The 27,943-nt window shown below is 47.8% G+C and overlaps 1 protein-coding gene across 1 annotated transcript in view; it reads right to left on the bottom strand.

The window, feature by feature from the left end:
- Nucleotides 1-27,943, bottom strand: part of LOC309565553 (phosphatidylinositol 4-phosphate 3-kinase C2 domain-containing subunit alpha-like) — a gene marked incomplete at its 3' end in the record, with an annotated part of 78,804 nt that overhangs the window by 45,112 nt on the left and 5,749 nt on the right. Inside the window, exons 2-6 of the mRNA XM_082270510.1 lie at nt 15,019-15,122; nt 14,122-14,279; nt 13,636-13,756; nt 12,896-13,007; nt 11,759-11,838 (exon numbers count right to left, since the gene is read on the bottom strand). Of these exons, the coding sequence (XP_082126636.1) occupies nt 11,759-11,838; nt 12,896-13,007; nt 13,636-13,756; nt 14,122-14,279; nt 15,019-15,122 (575 nt within the window). The remainder of the gene's footprint in view (nt 1-11,758; nt 11,839-12,895; nt 13,008-13,635; nt 13,757-14,121; nt 14,280-15,018; nt 15,123-27,943) is intronic.

Raw genomic sequence — 27,943 nt, 5'->3', positions numbered from 1 at the left:
TGCATTTATCCATCTGTACCTCGTATCCTCACTGCATTTATCCATCTGTACCTCGCATCATCACTGCATTTATCCATGTGTACCTCGTATCATCACTGCATTTATCCATGTGTACCTCGTAACCTCACTACATTTATCCATGTGTACCTCGTATCATCACTACATTTATCCATCTGTACCTCGTATCCTCACTACATTTATCCATGTGTACCTCGTATCCTCACTACATTTATCCATCTGTACCTCGTATCATCACTGCTTTTATTCATGTGTACCTCATATCCTCACTACATTTATCCATGTGTACCTCGTATCCTCACTGCATTTATCCATCTGTACCTCGTATCCTCACTGCATTTATCCATCTGTACCTCGCATCCTCACTGCATTTATCCATCTGTACCTCGCATCCTCACTGCATTTATCCATCTGTACCTCGCATCCTCACTGCATTTATCCATCTGTACCTCGCATCCTCACTGCATTTATCCATCTGTACCTCGCATCCTCACTGCATTTATCCATCTGTACCTCGCATCCTCACTGCATTTATCCATCTGTACCTCACATCCTCACTGCATTTATCCATCTGTACCTCGCATCCTCACTGCATTTATCCATCTGTACCTCGCATCCTCACTGCATTTATCCATCTGTACCTCGCATCCTCACTGCATTTATCCATCTGTACCTCGCATCCTCACTACATTTATCCATCTGTACCTCGTATCCTCACTACATTTATCCATCTGTACCTCGTATCCTCACTACATTTATCCATCTCTACCTCGTATCATCACTACATTTATCCATCTCTACCTTGTATCATCACTGCATTTATCCATCTGTACCTCGTATCATCACTGCATTTATCCATGTGTACCTCGTATCCTCACTACATTTATCCATGTGTACCTCGTATCCTCACTACATTTATCCATGTGTACCTCGTATCCTCACTGCATTTATCCATCTGTACCTCGTATCCTCACTGCATTTATCCATCTGTACCTCGTATCCTCACTGCATTTATCCATCTGTACCTCGCATCCTCACTGCATTTATCCATGTGTACCTCGTATCCTCACTACATTTATCCATGTGTACCTCGTATCCTCACTGCATTTATCCATCTCTACCTCGTATCCTCACTGCATTTATCCATCTCTACCTCGTATCCTCACTGCATTTATCCATCTGTACCTCGTATCATCACTGCATTTATCCATGTGTACCTCGTATCCTCACTACATTTATCCATGTGTACCTCGCATCCTCACTGCATTTATCCATCTGTACCTCGTATCCTCACTGCATTTATCCATCTGTACCTCGTATCCTCACTGCATTTATCCATCTGTACCTCGTATCCTCACTGCATTTATCCATCTGTACCTCGTATCCTCACTGCATTTATCCATCTGTACCTCGCATCATCACTGCATTTATCCATGTGTACCTCGTATCCTCACTACATTTATCCATGTGTACCTCGTATCATCACTGCATTTATCCATGTGTACCTCGTAACCTCACTACATTTATCCATCTGTACCTCGTAACCTCACTACATTTATCCATGTGTACCTCGTATCCTCACTACATTTATCCATCTGTACCTCGTATCATCACTGCATTTATCCATGTGTACCTCATATCCTCACTACATTTATCCATGTGTACCTCGTATCCTCACTGCATTTATCCATCTGTACCTCGTATCCTCACTGCATTTATCCATCTGTACCTCGCATCCTCACTGCATTTATCCATCTGTACCTCGCATCCTCACTGCATTTATCCATCTGTACCTCGCATCCTCACTGCATTTATCCATCTGTACCTCGCATCCTCACTGCATTTATCCATCTGTACCTCGTATCCTCACTGCATTTATCCATCTGTACCTCGTATCCTCACTGCATTTATCCATCTGTACCTCGTATCCTCACTGCATTTATCCATCTGTACCTCGTATCCTCACTGCATTTATCCATCTGTACCTCGTATCCTCACTGCATTTATCCATCTGTACCTCGTATCCTCACTGCATTTATCCATCTGTACCTCGTATCCTCACTGCATTTATCCATCTGTACCTCGTATCCTCACTACATTTATCCATCTGTACCTCGTATCATCACTACATTTATCCATCTCTACCTTGTATCATCACTGCATTTATCCATGTGTACCTCGTATCCTCACTACATTTATCCATGTGTACCTCGTATCCTCACTACATTTATCCATCTGTACCTCGTATCCTCACTACATTTATCCATCTGTACCTCGTATCCTCACTGCATTTATCCATCTGTACCTCGCATCCTCACTACATTTATCCATCTGTACCTCGCATCCTCACTGCATTTATCCATCTGTACCTCGCATCCTCACTGCATTTATCCATCTGTACCTCGTATCCTCACTACATTTATCCATCTGTACCTCGTATCCTCACTACATTTATCCATCTGTACCTCGCATCCTCACTGCATTTATCCATCTGTACCTCGCATCCTCACTGCATTTATCCATCTGTACCTCGCATCCTCACTACATTTATCCATGTGTACCTCGTATCCTCACTGCATTTATCCATCTGTACCTCGTATCCTCACTGCATTTATCCATCTGTACCTCGCATCCTCACTGCATTTATCCATCTGTACCTCGCATCCTCACTACATTTATCCATGTGTACCTCGCATCCTCACTACATTTATCCATGTGTACCTCGTATCCTCACTACATTTATCCATCTGTACCTCGTATCCTCACTGCATTTATCCATCTCTACCTCGTATCCTCACTGCATTTATCCATCTGTACCTCGTATCATCACTGCATTTATCCATGTGTACCTCGTATCCTCACTACATTTATCCATGTGTACCTCGCATCCTCACTGCATTTATCCATCTGTACCTCGTATCCTCACTGCATTTATCCATCTGTACCTCGTATCCTCACTGCATTTATCCATCTGTACCTCGTATCCTCACTGCATTTATCCATCTGTACCTCGCATCATCACTGCATTTATCCATGTGTACCTCGTATCCTCACTACATTTATCCATGTGTACCTCGTATCATCACTGCATTTATCCATGTGTACCTCGTAACCTCACTACATTTATCCATCTGTACCTCGTAACCTCACTACATTTATCCATGTGTACCTCGTATCCTCACTACATTTATCCATCTGTACCTCGTATCATCACTGCATTTATCCATGTGTACCTCATATCCTCACTACATTTATCCATGTGTACCTCGTATCCTCACTGCATTTATCCATCTGTACCTCGCATCCTCACTGCATTTATCCATCTGTACCTCGCATCCTCACTGCATTTATCCATCTGTACCTCGCATCCTCACTGCATTTATCCATCTGTACCTCGCATCCTCACTGCATTTATCCATCTGTACCTCGCATCCTCACTGCATTTATCCATCTGTACCTCGTATCCTCACTGCATTTATCCATCTGTACCTCGTATCCTCACTGCATTTATCCATCTGTACCTCGTATCCTCACTGCATTTATCCATCTGTACCTCGTATCCTCACTGCATTTATCCATCTGTACCTCGTATCCTCACTGCATTTATCCATCTGTACCTCGTATCATCACTACATTTATCCATCTCTACCTTGTATCATCACTGCATTTATCCATCTGTACCTCGTATCATCACTGCATTTATCCATGTGTACCTCGCATCCTCACTGCATTTATCCATCTGTACCTCGTATCCTCACTACATTTATCCATGTGTACCTCGTATCCTCACTACATTTATCCATCTGTACCTCGTATCCTCACTGCATTTATCCATCTCTACCTCGTATCCTCACTGCATTTATCCATCTGTACCTCGTATCCTCACTGCATTTATCCATGTGTACCTCGTATCCTCACTACATTTATCCATGTGTACCTCGCATCCTCACTGCATTTATCCATCTGTACCTCGCATCCTCACTGCATTTATCCATCTGTACCTCGTATCCTCACTACATTTATCCATCTGTACCTCGTATCCTCACTACATTTATCCATCTGTACCTCGTATCCTCACTGCATTTATCCATCTGTACCTCGCATCCTCACTGCATTTATCCATCTGTACCTCGCATCCTCACTACATTTATCCATGTGTACCTCGTATCCTCACTGCATTTATCCATCTGTACCTCGTATCCTCACTGCATTTATCCATCTGTACCTCGCATCCTCACTGCATTTATCCATCTGTACCTCGCATCCTCACTACATTTATCCATGTGTACCTCGTATCCTCACTACATTTATCCATGTGTACCTCGTATCCTCACTACATTTATCCATCTGTACCTCGTATCCTCACTGCATTTATCCATCTCTACCTCGTATCCTCACTGCATTTATCCATCTGTACCTCGTATCATCACTGCATTTATCCATGTGTACCTCGTATCCTCACTACATTTATCCATGTGTACCTCGCATCCTCACTGCATTTATCCATCTGTACCTCGTATCCTCACTGCATTTATCCATCTGTACCTCGTATCCTCACTGCATTTATCCATCTGTACCTCGTATCCTCACTGCATTTATCCATCTGTACCTCGCATCATCACTGCATTTATCCATGTGTACCTCGTATCCTCACTACATTTATCCATGTGTACCTCGTATCCTCACTGCATTTATCCATCTCTACCTCGTATCCTCACTGCATTTATCCATCTCTACCTCGTATCCTCACTGCATTTATCCATCTGTACCTCGTATCCTCACTGCATTTATCCATGTGTACCTCGTATCCTCACTACATTTATCCATGTGTACCTCGCATCCTCACTGCATTTATCCATCTGTACCTCGTATCCTCACTGCATTTATCCATCTGTACCTCGTATCCTCACTGCATTTATCCATCTGTACCTCGTATCCTCACTGCATTTATCCATCTGTACCTCGTATCCTCACTGCATTTATCCATCTGTACCTCGCATCATCACTGCATTTATCCATGTGTACCTCGTATCCTCACTACATTTATCCATGTGTACCTCGTATCATCACTGCATTTATCCATGTGTACCTCGTAACCTCACTACATTTATCCATCTGTACCTCGTAACCTCACTACATTTATCCATGTGTACCTCGTATCCTCACTACATTTATCCATCTGTACCTCGTATCATCACTGCATTTATCCATGTGTACCTCATATCCTCACTACATTTATCCATGTGTACCTCGTATCCTCACTGCATTTATCCATCTGTACCTCGCATCCTCACTGCATTTATCCATCTGTACCTCGCATCCTCACTGCATTTATCCATCTGTACCTCGCATCCTCACTGCATTTATCCATCTGTACCTCGCATCCTCACTGCATTTATCCATCTGTACCTCGCATCCTCACTGCATTTATCCATCTGTACCTCGTATCCTCACTGCATTTATCCATCTGTACCTCGTATCCTCACTGCATTTATCCATCTGTACCTCGTATCCTCACTGCATTTATCCATCTGTACCTCGTATCCTCACTGCATTTATCCATCTGTACCTCGTATCCTCACTGCATTTATCCATCTGTACCTCGTATCATCACTACATTTATCCATCTCTACCTTGTATCATCACTGCATTTATCCATCTGTACCTCGTATCATCACTGCATTTATCCATGTGTACCTCGTATCCTCACTACATTTATCCATGTGTACCTCGTATCCTCACTACATTTATCCATGTGTACCTCGTATCCTCACTACATTTATCCATCTGTACCTCGTATCCTCACTGCATTTATCCATCTGTACCTCGCATCCTCACTACATTTATCCATCTGTACCTCGCATCCTCACTGCATTTATCCATCTGTACCTCGCATCCTCACTGCATTTATCCATCTGTACCTCGTATCCTCACTACATTTATCCATCTGTACCTCGTATCCTCACTACATTTATCCATCTGTACCTCGCATCCTCACTGCATTTATCCATCTGTACCTCGCATCCTCACTGCATTTATCCATCTGTACCTCGCATCCTCACTACATTTATCCATGTGTACCTCGTATCCTCACTGCATTTATCCATGTGTACCTCGCATCCTCACTGCATTTATCCATCTGTACCTCGCATCCTCACTACATTTATCCATCTGTACCTCGTATCCTCACTGCATTTATCCATCTGTACCTCGTATCCTCACTGCATTTATCCATCTGTACCTCGCATCCTCACTGCATTTATCCATCTGTACCTCGCATCCTCACTACATTTATCCATGTGTACCTCGTATCCTCACTACATTTATCCATGTGTACCTCGTATCCTCACTGCATTTATCCATCTGTACCTCGTATCCTCACTGCATTTATCCATCTCTACCTCGTATCCTCACTGCATTTATCCATCTGTACCTCGTATCATCACTGCATTTATCCATGTGTACCTCGTATCCTCACTACATTTATCCATGTGTACCTCGCATCCTCACTGCATTTATCCATCTGTACCTCGTATCCTCACTGCATTTATCCATCTGTACCTCGTATCCTCACTGCATTTATCCATCTGTACCTCGTATCCTCACTGCATTTATCCATCTGTACCTCGCATCATCACTGCATTTATCCATGTGTACCTCGTATCCTCACTACATTTATCCATGTGTACCTCGTATCCTCACTGCATTTATCCATCTCTACCTCGTATCCTCACTGCATTTATCCATCTCTACCTCGTATCCTCACTGCATTTATCCATCTGTACCTCGTATCATCACTGCATTTATCCATGTGTACCTCGTATCCTCACTACATTTATCCATGTGTACCTCGCATCCTCACTGCATTTATCCATCTGTACCTCGTATCCTCACTGCATTTATCCATCTGTACCTCGTATCCTCACTGCATTTATCCATCTGTACCTCGTATCCTCACTGCATTTATCCATCTGTACCTCGCATCATCACTGCATTTATCCATGTGTACCTCGTATCCTCACTACATTTATCCATGTGTACCTCGTATCATCACTGCATTTATCCATGTGTACCTCGTAACCTCACTACATTTATCCATCTGTACCTCGTAACCTCACTACATTTATCCATGTGTACCTCGTATCCTCACTACATTTATCCATCTGTACCTCGTATCATCACTGCATTTATCCATGTGTACCTCATATCCTCACTACATTTATCCATGTGTACCTCGTATCCTCACTGCATTTATCCATCTGTACCTCGCATCCTCACTGCATTTATCCATCTGTACCTCGCATCCTCACTGCATTTATCCATCTGTACCTCGCATCCTCACTGCATTTATCCATCTGTACCTCGCATCCTCACTGCATTTATCCATCTGTACCTCGCATCCTCACTGCATTTATCCATCTGTACCTCGTATCCTCACTGCATTTATCCATCTGTACCTCGTATCCTCACTGCATTTATCCATCTGTACCTCGTATCCTCACTGCATTTATCCATCTGTACCTCGTATCCTCACTGCATTTATCCATCTGTACCTCGTATCCTCACTGCATTTATCCATCTGTACCTCGTATCATCACTACATTTATCCATCTCTACCTTGTATCATCACTGCATTTATCCATCTGTACCTCGTATCATCACTGCATTTATCCATGTGTACCTCGCATCCTCACTGCATTTATCCATCTGTACCTCGTATCCTCACTACATTTATCCATGTGTACCTCGTATCCTCACTACATTTATCCATCTGTACCTCGTATCCTCACTGCATTTATCCATCTCTACCTCGTATCCTCACTGCATTTATCCATCTGTACCTCGTATCCTCACTGCATTTATCCATGTGTACCTCGTATCCTCACTACATTTATCCATGTGTACCTCGCATCCTCACTGCATTTATCCATCTGTACCTCGCATCCTCACTGCATTTATCCATCTGTACCTCGTATCCTCACTACATTTATCCATCTGTACCTCGTATCCTCACTACATTTATCCATCTGTACCTCGTATCCTCACTGCATTTATCCATCTGTACCTCGCATCCTCACTGCATTTATCCATCTGTACCTCGCATCCTCACTACATTTATCCATGTGTACCTCGTATCCTCACTGCATTTATCCATCTGTACCTCGTATCCTCACTGCATTTATCCATCTGTACCTCGCATCCTCACTGCATTTATCCATCTGTACCTCGCATCCTCACTACATTTATCCATGTGTACCTCGTATCCTCACTACATTTATCCATGTGTACCTCGTATCCTCACTACATTTATCCATCTGTACCTCGTATCCTCACTGCATTTATCCATCTCTACCTCGTATCCTCACTGCATTTATCCATCTGTACCTCGTATCATCACTGCATTTATCCATGTGTACCTCGTATCCTCACTACATTTATCCATGTGTACCTCGCATCCTCACTGCATTTATCCATCTGTACCTCGTATCCTCACTGCATTTATCCATCTGTACCTCGTATCCTCACTGCATTTATCCATCTGTACCTCGTATCCTCACTGCATTTATCCATCTGTACCTCGCATCATCACTGCATTTATCCATGTGTACCTCGTATCCTCACTACATTTATCCATGTGTACCTCGTATCCTCACTGCATTTATCCATCTCTACCTCGTATCCTCACTGCATTTATCCATCTCTACCTCGTATCCTCACTGCATTTATCCATCTGTACCTCGTATCCTCACTGCATTTATCCATGTGTACCTCGTATCCTCACTACATTTATCCATGTGTACCTCGTATCCTCACTGCATTTATCCATCTGTACCTCGTATCCTCACTGCATTTATCCATCTGTACCTCGTATCCTCACTGCATTTATCCATCTGTACCTCGTATCCTCACTGCATTTATCCATCTGTACCTCGTATCCTCACTGCATTTATCCATCTGTACCTCGCATCATCACTGCATTTATCCATGTGTACCTCGTATCCTCACTACATTTATCCATGTGTACCTCGTATCATCACTGCATTTATCCATGTGTACCTCGTAACCTCACTACATTTATCCATCTGTACCTCGTAACCTCACTACATTTATCCATGTGTACCTCGTATCCTCACTACATTTATCCATCTGTACCTCGTATCATCACTGCATTTATCCATGTGTACCTCATATCCTCACTACATTTATCCATGTGTACCTCGTATCCTCACTGCATTTATCCATCTGTACCTCGCATCCTCACTGCATTTATCCATCTGTACCTCGCATCCTCACTGCATTTATCCATCTGTACCTCGCATCCTCACTGCATTTATCCATCTGTACCTCGCATCCTCACTGCATTTATCCATCTGTACCTCGCATCCTCACTGCATTTATCCATCTGTACCTCGCATCCTCACTGCATTTATCCATCTGTACCTCGCATCCTCACTGCATTTATCCATCTGTACCTCGTATCCTCACTGCATTTATCCATCTGTACCTCGTATCCTCACTGCATTTATCCATCTGTACCTCGTATCCTCACTGCATTTATCCATCTGTACCTCGTATCCTCACTGCATTTATCCATCTGTACCTCGTATCATCACTACATTTATCCATCTCTACCTTGTATCATCACTGCATTTATCCATCTGTACCTCGTATCATCACTGCATTTATCCATGTGTACCTCGTATCCTCACTACATTTATCCATGTGTACCTCGTATCCTCACTACATTTATCCATGTGTACCTCGTATCCTCACTACATTTATCCATCTGTACCTCGTATCCTCACTGCATTTATCCATCTGTACCTCGCATCCTCACTACATTTATCCATCTGTACCTCGCATCCTCACTGCATTTATCCATCTGTACCTCGCATCCTCACTGCATTTATCCATCTGTACCTCGTATCCTCACTACATTTATCCATCTGTACCTCGTATCCTCACTACATTTATCCATCTGTACCTCGCATCCTCACTGCATTTATCCATCTGTACCTCGCATCCTCACTGCATTTATCCATCTGTACCTCGCATCCTCACTACATTTATCCATGTGTACCTCGTATCCTCACTACATTTATCCATGTGTACCTCGCATCCTCACTGCATTTATCCATCTGTACCTCGCATCCTCACTACATTTATCCATCTGTACCTCGTATCCTCACTGCATTTATCCATCTGTACCTCGTATCCTCACTGCATTTATCCATCTGTACCTCGCATCCTCACTGCATTTATCCATCTGTACCTCGCATCCTCACTACATTTATCCATGTGTACCTCGTATCCTCACTACATTTATCCATGTGTACCTCGTATCCTCACTACATTTATCCATCTGTACCTCGTATCCTCACTGCATTTATCCATCTCTACCTCGTATCCTCACTGCATTTATCCATCTGTACCTCGTATCATCACTGCATTTATCCATGTGTACCTCGTATCCTCACTACATTTATCCATGTGTACCTCGCATCCTCACTGCATTTATCCATGTGTACCTCATATCATCACTGCATTTATCCATGTGTACCTCGTATCCTCACTACATTTATCCATGTGTACCTCGTATCATCACTGCATTTATCCATGTGTACCTCGTAACCTCACTACATTTATCCATGTGTACCTCGTATCATCACTACATTTATCCATCTGTACCTCGTATCCTCACTACATTTATCCATCTGTACCTCGTATCATCACTGCATTTATCCATGTGTACCTCATATCCTCACTACATTTATCCATGTGTACCTCGTATCCTCACTGCATTTATCCATCTGTACCTCGCATCCTCACTGCATTTATCCATCTGTACCTCGCATCCTCACTGCATTTATCCATCTGTACCTCGTATCCTCACTGCATTGTTTTCTTTCACTTATACATGGGGAGGACACTGATCAATATATTATTTGTTTGATTGGATATTTTCTTTGTCACTCACCCATATTTATCTATTATCCATCTGTACCCAGAATTAGCGCCGATTTCTTACTTTTTCACATTAATATGGAGTTGCCCCCTTTCTGGTTAGAACGTCCTCCACTCTACCAGGAAGAATTTCCACAAGATTTTGAGTGTTTCTGTGGGAATTTGTACCATTTGGAAGGTCAGGTTCTGATGCTGGATGAGAAGATCCAACTGATGTGTAGTCAATCTTCCAATTTATCCTTCAGGTAACATAAAAGGATCTTCACCAAGCGGAAGAGCACACCGGTCTCCAATGTCTTTGTATGATGGAGGATTACCAGGACTGCTCACTGAGGACACCGCTCCACATACTACAGTCATCATTTGTAAGGACCTCCTCCGAGCAACCCAACACACCCCACCCCATCCCATCCCCCACACCCCACCCACCACCCCTCCCCACCCCATCCCATCCCCCACACCCCACCCACCACCCCTCCCCACCCCATCCCATCCCCCACACCCCACCCACCACCCCTCCCCACCCCATCCCATCCCATCCAACCATCACACCCCTCCCCACCCCACTCCATCCCCCACACCCCACCCACCACCCCTCCCCACCCCATCCCATCCCACCAAACACCACACCACATCCCATCCTATCCCACCCCACCCCCCACCACACACCCCACCCCATCCCACCACACCACACCACACCCCACCCCACATGAAGATGACATTGTACACCGATCACCATACACGGCACATGGCACCCCCCAGTCAGTCAGCATACCGGGTGAGGGGCTCTTTGAAAGGCCTGTCCAGCAGGGCCAAATGTCTATTAAGGTCAATCGGTGTTGCATCGTCTTCAGCCTATAAATAGAGGAAATACAGAGAACAATCAGAGAGAATGTCGGGGTACAGGAGGAGGAAGTGGGGTGCAGAGGGGTGACATATAATGACAGGGATAGGAAATGTGGGATCACAATGATGTATACAGAGCGGCCACCCCCTCCCCCGCTATGGAGGATGGGGGGGAGGGGGGGCGCAGTCTGCTCAGTGCCAGAGAGTGTTACAGGAAACAGGAAGTGACTGCGCAGCTCATTGTCCGGAATCCCGACAACCATTTCCTGTCACATGCCGGGGGACTCCATCTGATGAGAGCACCCCCCCTCCCCCACCATCACTCTGTGCCTCATCACCCCCCCCCCCCCTCACTGCACTGTCACTCTGTGCCTCATCACCCCACCTCACTGCACTGTCACTCTGTGCCTCATCACCCCCCCTCACTGCACTGTCACTCTGTGCCTCATCACCCCCCCCTCACTGCACTGTCACTCTGTGCCTCATCACCTCCCCCACCTCACTGCACTGTCACTCTGTGCCTCATCACCCCCCCCCCCCCACCTCACTGCACTGTCACTCTGTGCCTCATCATTCCCCCCACCCCCCTTCACTGTGTGCCTCATATCACCGAAGCCTCCCCCCCCCTTCACTGACCTGCCCCCCCTCTGTGCCCCATCACTGACCTGAGCGGAATGTTAGGGATGGAGGAATATACAGAATCTGACATAAGTAAGTACACCCCTCCCATGTGACAACACTGAAGAAATGAGACTTTGTAGTGAGTGTACAGCTTGTATAACAAAGTGTCATTTCTTCAGTGTTGTCACATGGGAGGGGTGTACTTACTTTTGTCAGATACTGTAAATCTCATTCCAATCATTCACCAGGGAGCAGAGAAGGAGGGGGGGGGGTGCTGCCCCCCAATATCTGATCGGTGATTGATATCCCTCCATTTGCTGGCACCGGGGGAGGGGAGATATAAACTGGAAGCGGATTCCATGGAGGAAATGAGAAATAGTTGAGCAGCACCCAGCACAGGCCCCGCCTCCCATATCCTCCAAGACAGCAAGCTCCGCCCACTCACCGTGCGTGCCATGGCTCTGCACACGGTCCGGTGACACAGGAGCTGCAGACGGATTTCCGTGTCCCACTTGCGGCACGTCTGGATGTACTCATGGCTGCCCAGGCAATGCTTACTGAGGAGAGAAACCACAATACAGACATTACACACAATGCCTGCTCCACCGCACACATACTATACACATCTCCCCAATGTGGGAGGGGCAGAGACACAAACTACTGCAGGAAATGTCTCCATTGTGGGAGGGGCAGAGACACAAACTACTGCAGGGAATCTCCCCATTGTGGGAGGGGCAGAGACACAAACTACTGCAGGAAATGTCTCCATTGTGGGAGGGGCAGAGACACAAACTACTGCAGGGAATCTCCCCATTGTGGGAGGGGCAGAGACACAAAATACTGCAGGGAATCTCCCCATTGTGGGAGGGGCAGAGACACAAACTACTGCAGGGAAATCTCCCCATTGTGGGAGGAGCAGAGACACAAACTACTGCAGGGAAATCTCCCCATTGTGGGAGGGGCCTAGACACAAACTACTGCAGGGAATCTCCCCATTGTGTTCTATGATTTCTGTGCATTGTTTGCCTTATAGGTTTCATACAGAAATCTTTATAAACATGATCTGGCGGCACATTTTACACTCCGTGTGTGCCAGAAAGGGGGAGGGGCACCTTCACAAAGAGGTTTCAGTTGCACTTTCCTCGTAGTCATGTGACAGAGTAGAAGACATGTGGGCGGACTTACTTCTGTAGGACCTCCTCCTGGCCGCACACCTTCAGTATGTAACTCTCCATGTCCACCTGGTTGAGGTCATCGTGGACCCAGCACAGCGCCTGCATAATGATCAGCTCGACCGGAGAGCTTACTAGAGAAGAGGAAGAGAAGAATCACCGGACAATCAGGAATCCATCATCATCCCAAACCTCCAATCACATTCAAGAAACATCTGCAAAGGTGTGGAGGTGAGAAGGGGCGGGGCAAAGCTTGACTTCAGGAAAAGTCAGGATTTGAAGACCATTTCAGAAGGTTCTCATTGGAGGAAGCCCTGGGTGACGCTCTGTAACGATTTGCTCAGTTTCAATCACCTGGGTGACGGATTCCCTGACCGATCAAATGTATCCACTAAGGTGCCATCTATCTGATCAGGGGAGCCTCATGAGAGCAGTCATCCCATTGGCTGTTGGGGTTACACCCTTTCCTCCCCAGCCCCCCCTCAGATCTCATACTCACTGTCACAGGTGAAGGTGACCGGCTGCTGGAAGCCCTCAATCACTATGGAAACCTTCAAACTGCAGCTGTCAGCGCTGAGAATGCGCTGCGACATGACGGCGCTCAGCACAAAGCCTGGATTGGTCGGGAAATCATCGCTGGGAAATTTCCTCCTCAACCTACACCGAGATAAATCAATGAAGATAGAACTCAATATATGACAAGATCATTAATCTATAATCAATAATTCTGATATAATCAATAATTCCAATATAAATCTATAATAAATAATTTCAAATAAATCTATAATTCCGATATAAATCTATAAATAATTCTGATATTAATCTACACCCGCTATGTACCCATACAGATATAAATCTTTAGCTAAGAAAACAAATCTATAATCAATAAATAATTCCGATAGAAGTCTATAAATCAATAAAAAGTTCAGATATTAATCTATAAAAATACAGATATAAATCTTTGGCTAATAAAAAATATAAATCTATAAATACGATATATATCGATAATCAATACAGTTAACCCTCAGATGACGGATGGGGTTAGTAGCGTTGTGACATCACACAGTTCTGTGTAATGATTGGATGATTCTTTCATTGATTTCTTTAAGGCCCCGATCACAGCTGAGCCATTTTCTGCTCAAACAGAAGCTCTCCTCCCCTCTCCACCATCTCTCCACCCCTCTGCACCCCTTCTCCTCCCGCTCTCCTCCCCTCCACACCCCCTCTATCAGTTGCATAGCGGAATACGGACCGTCTGATCAGAGCCCAATCCCGGGGCCCCTCCCCCTCTATCAGTCACATAGCGGAATACGGACCGTCTGATCAGAGCGCAATCCCAGGGCCCCTCCCCCTCTATCAGTCACATAGCGGAATACGGACCCCCTCCCCTTCTCACCTCTCAATTTCCTTACAGAACGCCGCCGGCTCTTCATCCTGAACTTCCAGTTCCCGCAGAACTGCATTTCCTGGCGGGATCCGTGAGCCGCTCCCATTGTCAGCCTGCAGGAGGAGACATTCCATTATTAATTACACAGTAACTTAACGGTACAGAGCAGTGTAAAGGGGTGCAAAGGACGTACCGACTACAACCCCCTGCACACAGGACTTCTCATGGAGGACGTACCGACTACAACCCCCTGCACACAGGACTTCTCATGGAGGACGTACCGACTACAACCCCCTGCACACAGGACTTCTCATGGAGTATGTACCGACTACAACCCCCTGCACACAGGACTTCTCATGGAGGACGTACCGACTACAACCCCCTGCACACAGGACTTCTCATGGAGGACGTACCGACTACAACCCCCTGCACACAGGACTTCTCATGGAGGACGTACCGACTACAACCCCCTGCACACAGGACTTCTCATGGAGGACGTACCGACTACAACCCCCTGCACACAGGACTTCTCATGGAGGACGTACCGACTACAACCCCCTGCACACAGGACTTCTCATGGAGGACGTACCGACTACAACCCCCTGCACACAGGACTTCTCATGGAGGACGTACCGACTACAACCCCCTGCACACAGGACTTCTCATGGAGGACGTACCGCCTACAACCCCCTGCACACAGGACTTCTCATGGAGGACGTACCGCCTACAACCCCCCGCACACAGGACTTCTCATGGAGGATGTACCGCCTACAACCCCCCGCACACAGGACTTCTCATGGAGGACGTACCGTCTACAACCCCCTGCACACAGGACTTCTCATGGAGGACGTACCGCCTACAACCCCCTGCACACAGGACTTCTCATGGAGGACGTACCGCCTACAACCCCCTGCACACAGGACTTCTCATGGAGGACGTACCGCCTACAACCCCCTGCACACAGGACTTCTCATGGAGGACGTACCGCCTACAACCCCCTGCACACAGGACTTCTCATGGAGGACGTACCGACTACAACCCTCTACACACAGGACTTCACATGGAGGATGTACCGCCTACAACCCCCTGCACACAGGACTTCTCATGGAGGACGTACCGACTACAACCCTCTACACACAGGACTTCACATGGAGGACGTACCGCCTACAACCCCCTCCACACAGGACTTCTCATGGAGTATGTACCGTCTACAACCCCCCGCACACAGGACTTCTCATGGAGTATGTACCGTCTACAACCCCCTCCACACAGGACTTCTCATGGAGGACGTACCGACTACAACCCCCCGCACACAGGACTTCTCATGGAGGATGTACCGTCTACAACCCCCTGCACACAGGACTTCTCATGGAGGATGTACCGTCTACAACCCCCTGCACACAGGACTTCTCATGGAGGACGTACCGCCTACAACCCCCCGCACACAGGACTTCACATGGAGGACGTACCGCCTACAACCCCCTCCACACAGGACTTCTCATGGAGGACGTACCGACTACAACCCTCTACACACAGGACTTCAGATGGAGGATGTACCGCCTACAACCCCCCGCACACAGGACTTCACATGGAGGACGTACCGCCTACAACCCCCTCCACACAGGACTTCTCATGGAGTACGTACCATCTACAACCCCCTGCACACAGGACTTCTCATGGAGGACGTACCGCCTACAACCCCCCGCACACAGGACTTCTCATGGAGGACGTACCGCCTACAACCCCCCGCACACAGGACTTCTCATGGAGGACGTACCGACTACAACCCCCTGCACACAGGACTTCTCAAATCACAGCACTCCACTCTAATATTCCATATCACAGCACTCCGCTGTGAGTACACAGAGCTCTGGGATTATATATACAGTGCCTTGCGAAAGTATTCGGCCCCCTTGAACTTTGACCTTTTGCCACATTTCAGGTTTCAAACATAAAGATATAAAACTGTAATTTTTTGTGAAGAATCCACAACAAGTGGGACACAATCATGAAGTGGAACGAAATTTATTGGATATTTCAAACTTTAACAAATAAAAAACTGAAAAATTGGGCGTGCAAAATTATTCAGCTCCTTTACTTTCAGTGCAGCAAACTCTCTCCAGAAGTTCAGTGAGGATCTCTGAATGATCCAATGTTGACCTAAATGACTAATGATGATAAATAGAATCCACCTGTGTGTAATCAAGTCTCCGTATAAATGCACCTGCACTGTGATAGTCTCAGAGGTCCGTTTAAAGCGCAGAGAGCATCATGAAGAACAAGGAACACACCAGGCAGGTCCGAGATACTGTTGTGGAGAAGTTTAAAGCCGGATTTGGATACAAAAAGATTTCCCAAGCTTTAAACATCCCAAGGAGCACTGTGCAAGCGATAATATTGAAATGGAAGGAGTATCAGACCACTGCAAATCTACGAAGACCTGGCCGTCCCTCTAAACTTTCAGCTCATACAAGGAGAAGACTGATCAGAGATGCAGCCAAGAGGCCCATGATCACTCTGGATGAACTGCAGAGATCTACAGCTGAGGTGGGAGACTCTGTCCATAGGACAACAATCAGTCGTATACTGCACAAATCTGCCCTTTATGGAAGAGTGGCAAGAAGAAAGCCATTTCTTAAAGATATCCATAAAAAGTGTCATTTAAAGTTTGCCACAAGCCACCTGGGAGACACCAAACATGTGGAAGAAGGAGCTCTGCTCAGATGAAACCAAAATCAAACTTTTTGGCAACAATGCAAAACGTTATGTTTGGCGTAAAAGCAACACAGCTCATCACCCTGAACACACCATCCCCACTGTGAAACATGGTGGTGGCAGCATCATGGTTTGGGCTGCTTTTCTTCAGCAGGGACAGGGAAGATGGTTAAAATTGATGGGAAGATGGATGGAGCCAAATACAGGACCATTCTGGAAGAAAACCTGATGGAGTCTGCAAAAGACCCGAGACTGGGACGGAGATTTGTCTTCCAACAAGACAATGATCCAAAACATAAAGCAAAATCTACAATGGAATGGTTCACAAATAAACATATCCAGGTGTTAGAATGGCCAAGTCAAAGTCCAGACCTGAATCCAATGGAGAATCTGTGGAAAGAACTGAAACCTGCTGTTCACAAACGCTCTCCATCCAACCTCACTGAGCTCGAGCTGTTTTGCAAGGAGGAATGGGCAAAAATTTCAGTCTCTTGATGTGCAAAACTGATAGAGACATACCCCAAGCGACTTACAGCTGTAATCGCAGCAAAAGGTGGCGCTACAAAGTATTAACTTAAGGGGGCTGAATAATTTTGCACGCCCAATTTTTCAGTTTTTTATTTGTTAAAGTTTGAAATATCCAATAAATTTTATTCCACTTCATGATTGGGTCCCACTTGTTGTTGATTCTTCACAAAAAATTACAGTTTTATATCTTTATGTTTGAAGCCTGAAATGTGGCAAAAGGTCGAAAAGTTCAAGGGGGCCGAATACTTTCGCAAGGCACTGTACAGGGAGTACACAGAGCTCTGGGAACGTCGGTCAGAGATATTAGACGTCTCCAGGGTCACATGACAGGAAACGCTCACAGAACTCTCAGCCACAGATTTCCTCATCCAGCCGCCCATAGACACCGATCCTGTCAGTGCAAGTCTGAGGAAGTTTCCTGTAAAATGCAGACGATGCGATTTATAACCCCTCAGAATCATGGAGAGCGAGTGACTCCCCTTCCGAGGAATCTCACTTTACTACCGCAGCAAACAGGGCAACAAATCAAAGAGAGACCGATCACAGCACCATGGAGTGCCATACTGCACTCTGCCTGCACCCCACAAAGCGTCCTCCTACCCGCACCCCGCACCCCACAGCGTCTTACTGCTGCACCCCACGCGGCGTCCTCCTACCTGCACCCCACGCGGCGTCGTCCTACCTGCACCCCACACGGCGTCCTCTTACCTGCACCCCACACAGCTTCCTGCTGCTGCACCCCACGCCGCGTCCTGCTGCTGCACCCCACACAGCGTCCTGCTGCTGCACCCCACACAGCGTCCTGCTGCTGCACCCCACACAGCGTCCTGCTGCTGCACCCCACACAGCGTCCTGCTGCTGCACCCTACCCCTTACACAGCGTCCTACTGCTGCACCCCACGCCGCGTCCTGCTGCTGCACCCCACACAGCGTCCTGCTGCTGCACCCCACACAGCGTCCTGCTGCTGCATCCCACACAGCGTCCTGCTGCTGCACCCCACACAGCGTCCTGCTGCTGCACCCCACACAGCGTCCTGCTGCTGCACCCCACACAGCGTCCTGCTGCTGCACCCTACGCCGCGTCCTGCTGCTGCACCCCACACAGCGTCCTGCTGCTGCACCCTACCCCTTACACAGCGTCCTGCTGCTGCACCCCACACAGCGTCCTGCTGCTGCATCCCACACAGCGTCCTGCTGCTGCACCCCACACAGCGTCCTGCTGCTGCACCCCACACAGCGTCCTGCTGCTGCACCCCACACAGCGTCCTGCTGCTGCACCCTACCCCTTACACAGCGTCCTACTGCTGTACCCCACACCGCGTCCTGCTGCTGCACCCCACACAGCGTCCTGCTGCTGCACCCTACCCCTTACACAGCGTCCTACTGCTGCACCCCACACAGCGTCCTGCTGCTGCACCCTACCCCTTACATAGCGTCCTACTGCTGCACCCCACACAGCGTCCTGCTGCTGCACCCCACACAGCGTCCTGCTGCTGCACCCCACACAGCGTCCTGCTGCTGCACCCCACACAGCGTCCTGCTGCTGCACCCCACACAGCGTCCTGCTGCTGCACCCCACACAGCGTCCTGCTGCTGCACTCTACCCCTTACACAGCATCCTACTGCTGCACCCCACACCGCGTCCTGCTGCTGCACCCCACACAGCGTCCTGCTGCTGCACCCCACACAGCGTCCTGCTGCTGCACCCTACCCCTTACACAGCGTCCTACTGCTGCACCCCACACCGCGTCCTACTGCTGCACCCCACCCCTACACAGCCTCCTGCTACCTGCACCCCACACAGCGTCCTGCTGCTGCACCCTACCCCTTACACAGCGTCCTACTGCTGCACCCCACCCCTACACAGCCTCCTGCTACCTGCACCCCACACCGCGTCCTGCTGCTGCACCCCACACAGCGTCCTGCTGCTGCACCCTACCCCTTACACAGCATCCTACTACTGCACCCTACCCCTTACACAGCGTCCTACTGCTGCACCCTACCCCTTACACAGCGTCCTACTGCTGCACCCCACACCGCGTCCTGCTGCTGCACCCCACACCGCGTCCTGCTGCTGCACCCTACCCCTTACACAGCGTCCTACTGCTGCACCCCACCCCTACACAGCCTCCTGCTACCTGCACCCCACACAGCGTCCTACTGCTGCACCCCACCCCTACACAGCCTCCTGCTACCTGCACCCCACACAGCGTCCTACTGCTGCACCCCACCCCTACACAGCCTCCTGCTACCTGCACCCCACACTGCGTCCTACTGCTGCACCACACACCAACCTTAACCAAGGCATGCTACCATTCCCCAGGTGTGGTGTGCAGGCAGCCCGTCCATGTCTATGGGGATACAGCAGCTGTACAGATCCAACCACTCATCCCCCAGTCTGACAGGGATGTAGGAGAGCGTCCCAAACACAGACAGCACTGCACACCCCTCATTGGAGGACAAGGGGCTGTGTCTGCACACCGACCGACTCCCCAGAGACCTACCCAGAACCTGGAGGATCCCAACAAACCCAACAATTCATGGGGTATCGAGCTCATCACCCGTATGAAGGAGGCTTTATAAACAATGTTACTTTGTATCTCTCTATCTCCCGCCTGATCAATGTTTATAAACAATGTTACTTTGTATCTCTATCTCCTGTCTGATCAATGTTTATAAACAATGTTACTTTGTATCTCTCTATCTCCTGTCTGATCAATGTTTATAAACAATGTTACTTTGTATCTCTCTATCTCCTGTCTGATCAATGTTTATAAACAATGTTACTTTGTATCTCTCTATCTCCCGTCTGATCAATGTTTATAAACAATGTTACTTTGTATCTCTCTATCTCCCGTCTGATTAATGTTTATAAACAATGTTACCGGGACATAATGGGTTCTCCATGGGGCTGAGATTTTATCTGAGTGATTGATTCTGATACTAATGGTGGCCATAGATGGTGAAGTTATTTTTCAATCAGTGAACCGGCTGAACAGATTCTCCCATCCAAACAATTAAAGTGGATGAGGAAATCCTCCTCGCTGCGGTATTGTATACTGTCAGAGGAGACCCCTCCCACTGTCAGAGGAGACCCCTCCCACTGTCAGAGGAGACCCCTCCCACTGTCCGAGGAGACCCCCCCCCCCACTGTCCGAGGAGACCCCCCCCCCCACTGTCCGAGGAGACCCCCCCCCCACTGTCAGAGGAGACCCCCCCCCCCACTGTCAGAGGAGACCCCCCCCCCACTGTCAGAGGAGACCCCCCCCCCACTGTCAGAGGAGACCCCCCCCCACTGTCAGAGGAGACCCTCCCCCCACTGTCAGAGGAGACCCCTCCCACTGTCAGAGGAGACCCCTCCCACTGTCAGAGGAGACCCCCCCCCCACTGTCAGAGGAGACCCCTCCCACTGTCAGAGGAGACCCCCCCCCCACTGTCAGAGGAGACCCCCCCCCCACTGTCAGAGGAGACCCCCCCCACTGTCAGAGGAGACCCCCCCCACTGTCAGAGGAGACCCCCCCCACTGTCAGAGGAGACCCCCCCCCCCACTGTCAGAGGAGACCCCCCCCCCCACTGTCAGAGGAGACCCCCCCCACTGTCCGAGGAGACCCCCCCCACTGTCCGAGGAGACCCCCCCCCCCCCACTGTCCGAGGAGACCCCTCCCACTGTCAGAGGAGACCCCCCCCCACTGTCAGAGGAGACCCCCCCCCACTGTCAGAGGAGACCCCCCCCACTGTCAGAGGAGACCCCCCCCACTGTCAGAGGAGACCCCCCCCACTGTCAGAGGAGACCCCCCCCACTGTCAGAGGAGACCCCCCCCCCCCACTGTCAGAGGAGACTCCTCCCACTGTCAGAATGCTCTGATGAGCGCAGCACCAGAAGTCCCGCTTGGGAGAAGTTGATAAATTGGTTCCTCACGGACAGGAATGGTTGAAGGATGGATTGAAAGTCGGCGTCCCTGCTGAACCGGCTAAATTCCAACCCATCGATGGCCACCTTTAGTCATTGCATGGAAAGTCTCTGATTTGCTCTAAGTAATATAACAGAAATCTGGTACAGCAAACACAACTTTCCCCTCTGTTAGAATGGGAAGTGTGAGAAGCTGTGGAGTTTGCTCAAAAATCAATCTGAAAAGCATTTTAACTACTTGCTGACCGCCTGCAGCAGTTATATGGCGGTAGTCTGGCGCTCCCAGGCAAAGTGCCGTACTTGTACAGCGCTAGCCTGGGAGGAGCTAGGGGGCGACTGCGTGTCGGAGGCTCCTTCCCTGTGGAGCCAGCGCGTGTGTGACAGACGGCTCCGATGTCCGCCGGCCACTCGCCATCTCCCGCAGCTGAGAGAGAAGGACGGACGGATGATGTAAACACAACCAACTGTCATTCTCACTGAAGTAATGACAGAAGCTATGTGATCCTGCTACATAGGATCGCATGTCTCTGCGATTACTTCACAAGCCACGCCCCCTGACAGTTAGGATCACGCCCCTAGGGACACATGTAACCCCTTGATCACCAGTACAGTTAACCCCTTCCCTGCCAGTGTCATTAGTACAGTGACAGTACATATTGTAGCGCTGATTACTGTAGTAATGTCACTGGTCCCCCCAAAAGTGTCAAAAATGGCAGTTAGGGGTCCGATCTGTCCGCCGCAATGTCGCAGTCCCGCAAAAACAAAAAAAACATTCGCAGATCGCCGCCATTACTCGTTAATACAAAAAAACAAAAATGACAAAAATCTTTCCCGTAGTTAGTAAAACGCATTAACTTTTGCGCAAACCAATCAAAATACACTTATTGCTATTTTTTTAACCAAAAATATGTAGCAGAAAACAAATTGGCCGAAAATGTTAAAAAAATTTTGATTTTTACATTTTTTTGGGGGAATTTCATTTAAAAAAAATGTGAAAAATATTGTTATTTTTGCAAAATTGTCGCTCTTTTTTTGTTTATAGCGCATGATCAAAAAATCGCAGAGGTGATCAAATACCACCAAAAGAAAGCTCTGTTTGTGGGGAAAAAAGGAGGTCAATTGTATTTGGGTACAGCGTTGCACGACCGCGCAATTGTCCGTTTAAGTTGCACAGTGCCGAATCGCAAAATAGGGCCTGGTCTTTGAGCAGCCAAATCCTCCGGGGCTTAAGTGGTTAAAATTGGGATGCCCTGCATTACTGGGGAGGAGAGCGCCCCCCACCACTTACACCCCTCCTTCCTTTTCTATTCCTATAACCCCCCCCCCCTCCCCCCCTTTGCTCTATTTCTTCCTAGGAATAATATAAGGACAGTAACAGGCCCAGGACCCCATGGAGGATTCCTTCACACGTCTGTCTGCGGCCTTTTCTGGAGATTCCATGCTTTATAGGACTGGAATAGCGTGGATACAACAACTGTCCTAAGAAATATCAAATTAAAGCAAAAATATCCGCCAGCATCGACTGACATCAAGGGGTCCCCTTATAAATATACAAAGTGCAGCGCTAAGAAGTAAAATACAGTTGGGCAAAAAAGTATTCAGTCCACCAATTGTGGAAGTTCTCCCACTTATAAAGATGAGGCCTGGAATTTCCATCATAGGAAAACTCCAACTATGAGAGGCAGAATGGGGGGAGAATCCAGGAAATCTCATTGTAGGAGATTTCTAATGAATTCATTGGTAAATTCCTCGGTAAAATAAGTATTTGGTTCCTACAAACAAATAAGATTTCTGTCTCTCACAGACCTGAACTTCTTCTATAAGTCTCCGTTCACACTAGTAGGACTTGGTCAGCCTGACAAGTCGCGCACCGTCACGGTCCATTGTGTAGTACAGGACCGGTTCTAATAGAAGGGACACAAGTCGCTCCGACTTAGAAAAGGGGTCCTGTACTACTTCGGGGCGACCTTGGAGTGACTTGCATAGACATTCATTTTATGAAGTCCGTGCAAGTCGTGCCAATGTCGTGCCGCTTCAGTGTGAATGCAGTCTAAAGCCCCGTACACACGTGCAGATTGTCGGCCGTAAATATTCGGCCGACGACCGATCGGCCGATTGTAGGCTTGTTAGTATGATGCTTCCGACAGCCGACAGCGCATTTTCGGCCGAACAGAATGTGTCCTGCAGGCATTAAAATTTTTGTTGGCCGACACCAGAACGGCCGATTGTTCGCCAGTCAGTACAGAATTCGGCCGACAGACAGCAGATTAGCAAGACTGGGCATGCTCAGAAAAGAAAAAACACAGGGAAAGTTAACCATTACATGACATCACTTCTGCAGTCGGCTGTTGTTGGCCGACAAAATTCGTGTGCAGTCTTTTGCAGTTTTCAACAGACAAGACAGCCCTGGACAAAAGACGGCCGATCGTTCGGCCGACGATCGGTACGTGTGTACGAGGCATTAGAGGCTCCTCTGTCCTCCACTCCTTACCTGTATTAATGGCACCTGTTTGAACTCGTTATCAGTATAAATGACGCCGGTCCACAACCTTAGTCACTCCAAACTCCACTATGGCCAACACCAAAGAGCTGTCCAAGGACACCAGAAACCAAATTATAGACCAGCACCAGGCTGGGAAGAATCTGCAATAGGAAAGCAGCTTGGTGTGAAGAAATCAATTCTTAGAAAATGGAAGACATAAAAGACCACTGATAATCTCCCTCCATCTGGGGCTCCACACAAGATCTCACCCCGTGGGGTCAAAATGATCACAAGAATCCCAGAACCACACGGGGGGACCCAGTGAATGACCTGCAGAGAGCTGGGACCAAACAAAGGCCACCATTAGTAACCCTACGCCACCAGGGACTCAAATCCTGCAGTGCCAGACGTGTCCCCCTGCTTAAGCCAGTACATGTCCGGCCCGTCTGATGTTTGCTGGAGAGCATTGGGATGATCCAGAAGAGGATTGGGAGAATGTCATATGGTCAGAAGAATCCAAAGTAGAACTTTTTGGTAAAAACTCAACTCGTCGTGTTTGGAGGAGAAAGAATGCAGAGTTGCATCCAAAGATCACCATACCTACTGTGAAGCATGGGGGTGGAAACATCATGCTTTCTGGCTGTTTTTCTGCAAAGGGACCAGGACAACTGATCCGTGCAAAGGAAAGAATGAATGGGGCCATCTATCGGGAGATTGAGTGAAAACCTCCTTCCATCAGCAAGGGCATTGAAGATAAAACATGGCTGGGTCTTTCAGCATGACAATGATCCCAAACACATCGCTCGGGAAATGAAGCAGTGGTTTCGTAAGAAGCATTTCAAGGTCCTGGAGTGGCCTAGCCAGTCTCCAGATCTCAACCCCATAGAAAACCTTTGGAGGGAGTTGAAAGTCCGTATTGCCCAGCGGCAGCCCCAAAAAAAAAAATCACTGCTCTAGAGGGGATCTGCATGGAGGAATTAGAGCTGCACGATTAATCGTATGAAAATCGCGATCTCGATTCACCCCCCCTGACGATCTAAACCTGACATATTCTCGATTCTTTGCATAGCTGAGGGAGCAGAGAAAACAGCTGTGGAAAACTCCCAGTAACAAAATGATTACATTGTATCTTTCCTCCCGCAAACGCCTATCAGCATTAAGTCTCCCAGTAACTATAAACAAAATGATTACATTGTATCTTTTCCTTCCCTCTGCCAGGGAGAAAGGAAGTTTAACCTCTTAAAGACTGGATCTTTTTATTACACTTGTTGCTTGCAAGTTTAAAATCATTTTTTTTTGCTAGAAAAGTACTTAGAACCCCCAAACATTTTATATATTTTTTTTAGCAGAGACCCTACAGAATAAAATGGCTATTGTTGTAATATTTTATGTCACACTGTATTTGCGCAGCAGTCTTTCAAACGCAAATAAACTTTAATGAATAAAAAAAAAACGTAAGGGCTCTTTCACACGGTCCGCCTCCGCAGGCGGATCCGTGTTGCTCAGCGGGGATCGATCCGCGATCCCCGCTGAGCCGGGCGGATGACAGCTCCGTCTCCGCTTGCAGAGCGGAGAGGGAGGTGTCTCAGCTCCCGCTGCCCTCTATGGGGGATCGGAGGAGAGCGGACCGCTTGTCCGCTCTCATCAGATCCACTCCGCTCCGATTACTGAACGGATGGAAAAATAGGGTTTCCATCCGTCCAGATTTCAGCACAGGATCGGATGCGGAGGGCAGCGGGTGTCAGCGGAGGTCACCTCCGCTGACACCCGCTGCCCCATAGAGCTGCATGGAGGATCCGATCAGATTCGCCTAAAAAACTGACAGGCGGATCTGATCGGACCGCCCGTGTGAAAGAGCCCTAACAGTAAAGTTATCCCAATTTTTTTTGTTACACAGAGAATCGTGAGAGAATCGTGATCTTTATTCCAAGCTAAAAAATCGTGATTCTCATTTTGGCCAGAATCGTGCAGCTCTAGGAGGAATGGGCCAAAATACCAGCAACCGTGTGTGAGAACCTTGTGAAGACTTACAGAAAACCTTTGACCTCTGTCATTGCCAACAAAGGGTAAAATAACAAAGTATTGAGATGAACTTTTCTTATTGACCAAATACTCATTTTCCACCATAATTTGCAAATAAAAATGATTTAAAAATCAGACAATGTGATTTCCTGGAATTTTTTTTTCTCATTCTGTCTCTCATAGTTGGAGATTTCCTATGATGAAAATTCCAGACACCTCTCATCTTTAGAAGTGGGAGAACTTCCACAATTGGCTGACTGAATACTTTTTTGCCCAACTGTACATTGTCACCAATATATGAAACGTGAAACGTGTGAACTCTGATGGCAGTCCAAAGCAAAATACTGAAAGTCTACAGAATAAAAAGTAAATCCTATAAGAAGAGTCATGAAGAATCCAAACGGTGAATCTTCCAAGATAGTCCATAGAATGAAAACCATGTGAAGAGCCCCCACCAACAGGAAGGAGGTATAGAGGTATGCTCACAGGACTCCGTGGACCCGGGTACCGTACCAAGTGAAGAGCCCACACCAACAGAAAGGAGGTATAGAGGTATGCTCACAGGACTCCGTGGACCCAGGTACCGTACCAAGTGAAGAGCCCCCACCAACAGGAAGGAGGTATAGAGGTATAGATGAATGCTCACAGGACTCCGTGGACCCAGGTACCGTACCAAGTGAAGAGCCCACACCAACAGGAAGGAGGTATAGAGGTATAGAGGTATGCTCACAGGACTCCGTGGACCCAGGTACCGTACCAAGTGAAGAGCCCCCACCAACAGGAAGGAGGTATAGAGGTATAGAGGTATGCTCACAGGACGTGGGCCCAGGTGCCATACCTAGTGAAGAGCCCCCACCAACAGGAAGGAGGTATAGAGGTATAGAGGTATGCTCACAGGACTCTGTGCACCCGGGTGCCATTTAGTAAGTGGGTCTAACACGCTTAGTATTAATCCACAGCTCCCGCGGTATGTGACGGTTCTGGATACGGCTAATCACACATGGAAATAGATGACTGGGGATGGATGACTCAACCACCAGGCACTCCATCTTTTCATGTAAAAGATGATGACACCAACATTGTGTAATACTGCTTTATAAATTACTTTATTAAAACGAAAAACTACTTACAAAGCATCCATCTGACACAGGCATAGTCAAAGTGCAGTGGGAAATGATGGAAGTTGACAAATTGTATGGCCCTTGACGCGTTTCGTCTAAGAAGACTTTTTCATAAAGGACCAAAGCATGAGACTTCTTATAGGATTTACTTTGGAT

The sequence above is a fragment of the Pelophylax lessonae genome (genome assembly GCF_965119305.1).
Source record: "Pelophylax lessonae genome assembly, chromosome: 10".
Taxonomy (NCBI): Eukaryota; Metazoa; Chordata; class Amphibia; order Anura; family Ranidae; genus Pelophylax; species Pelophylax lessonae.
The sequence above is the reverse complement of the archived record's forward strand: the minus strand, read 5'-3'. Positions and strand labels throughout refer to the sequence as shown.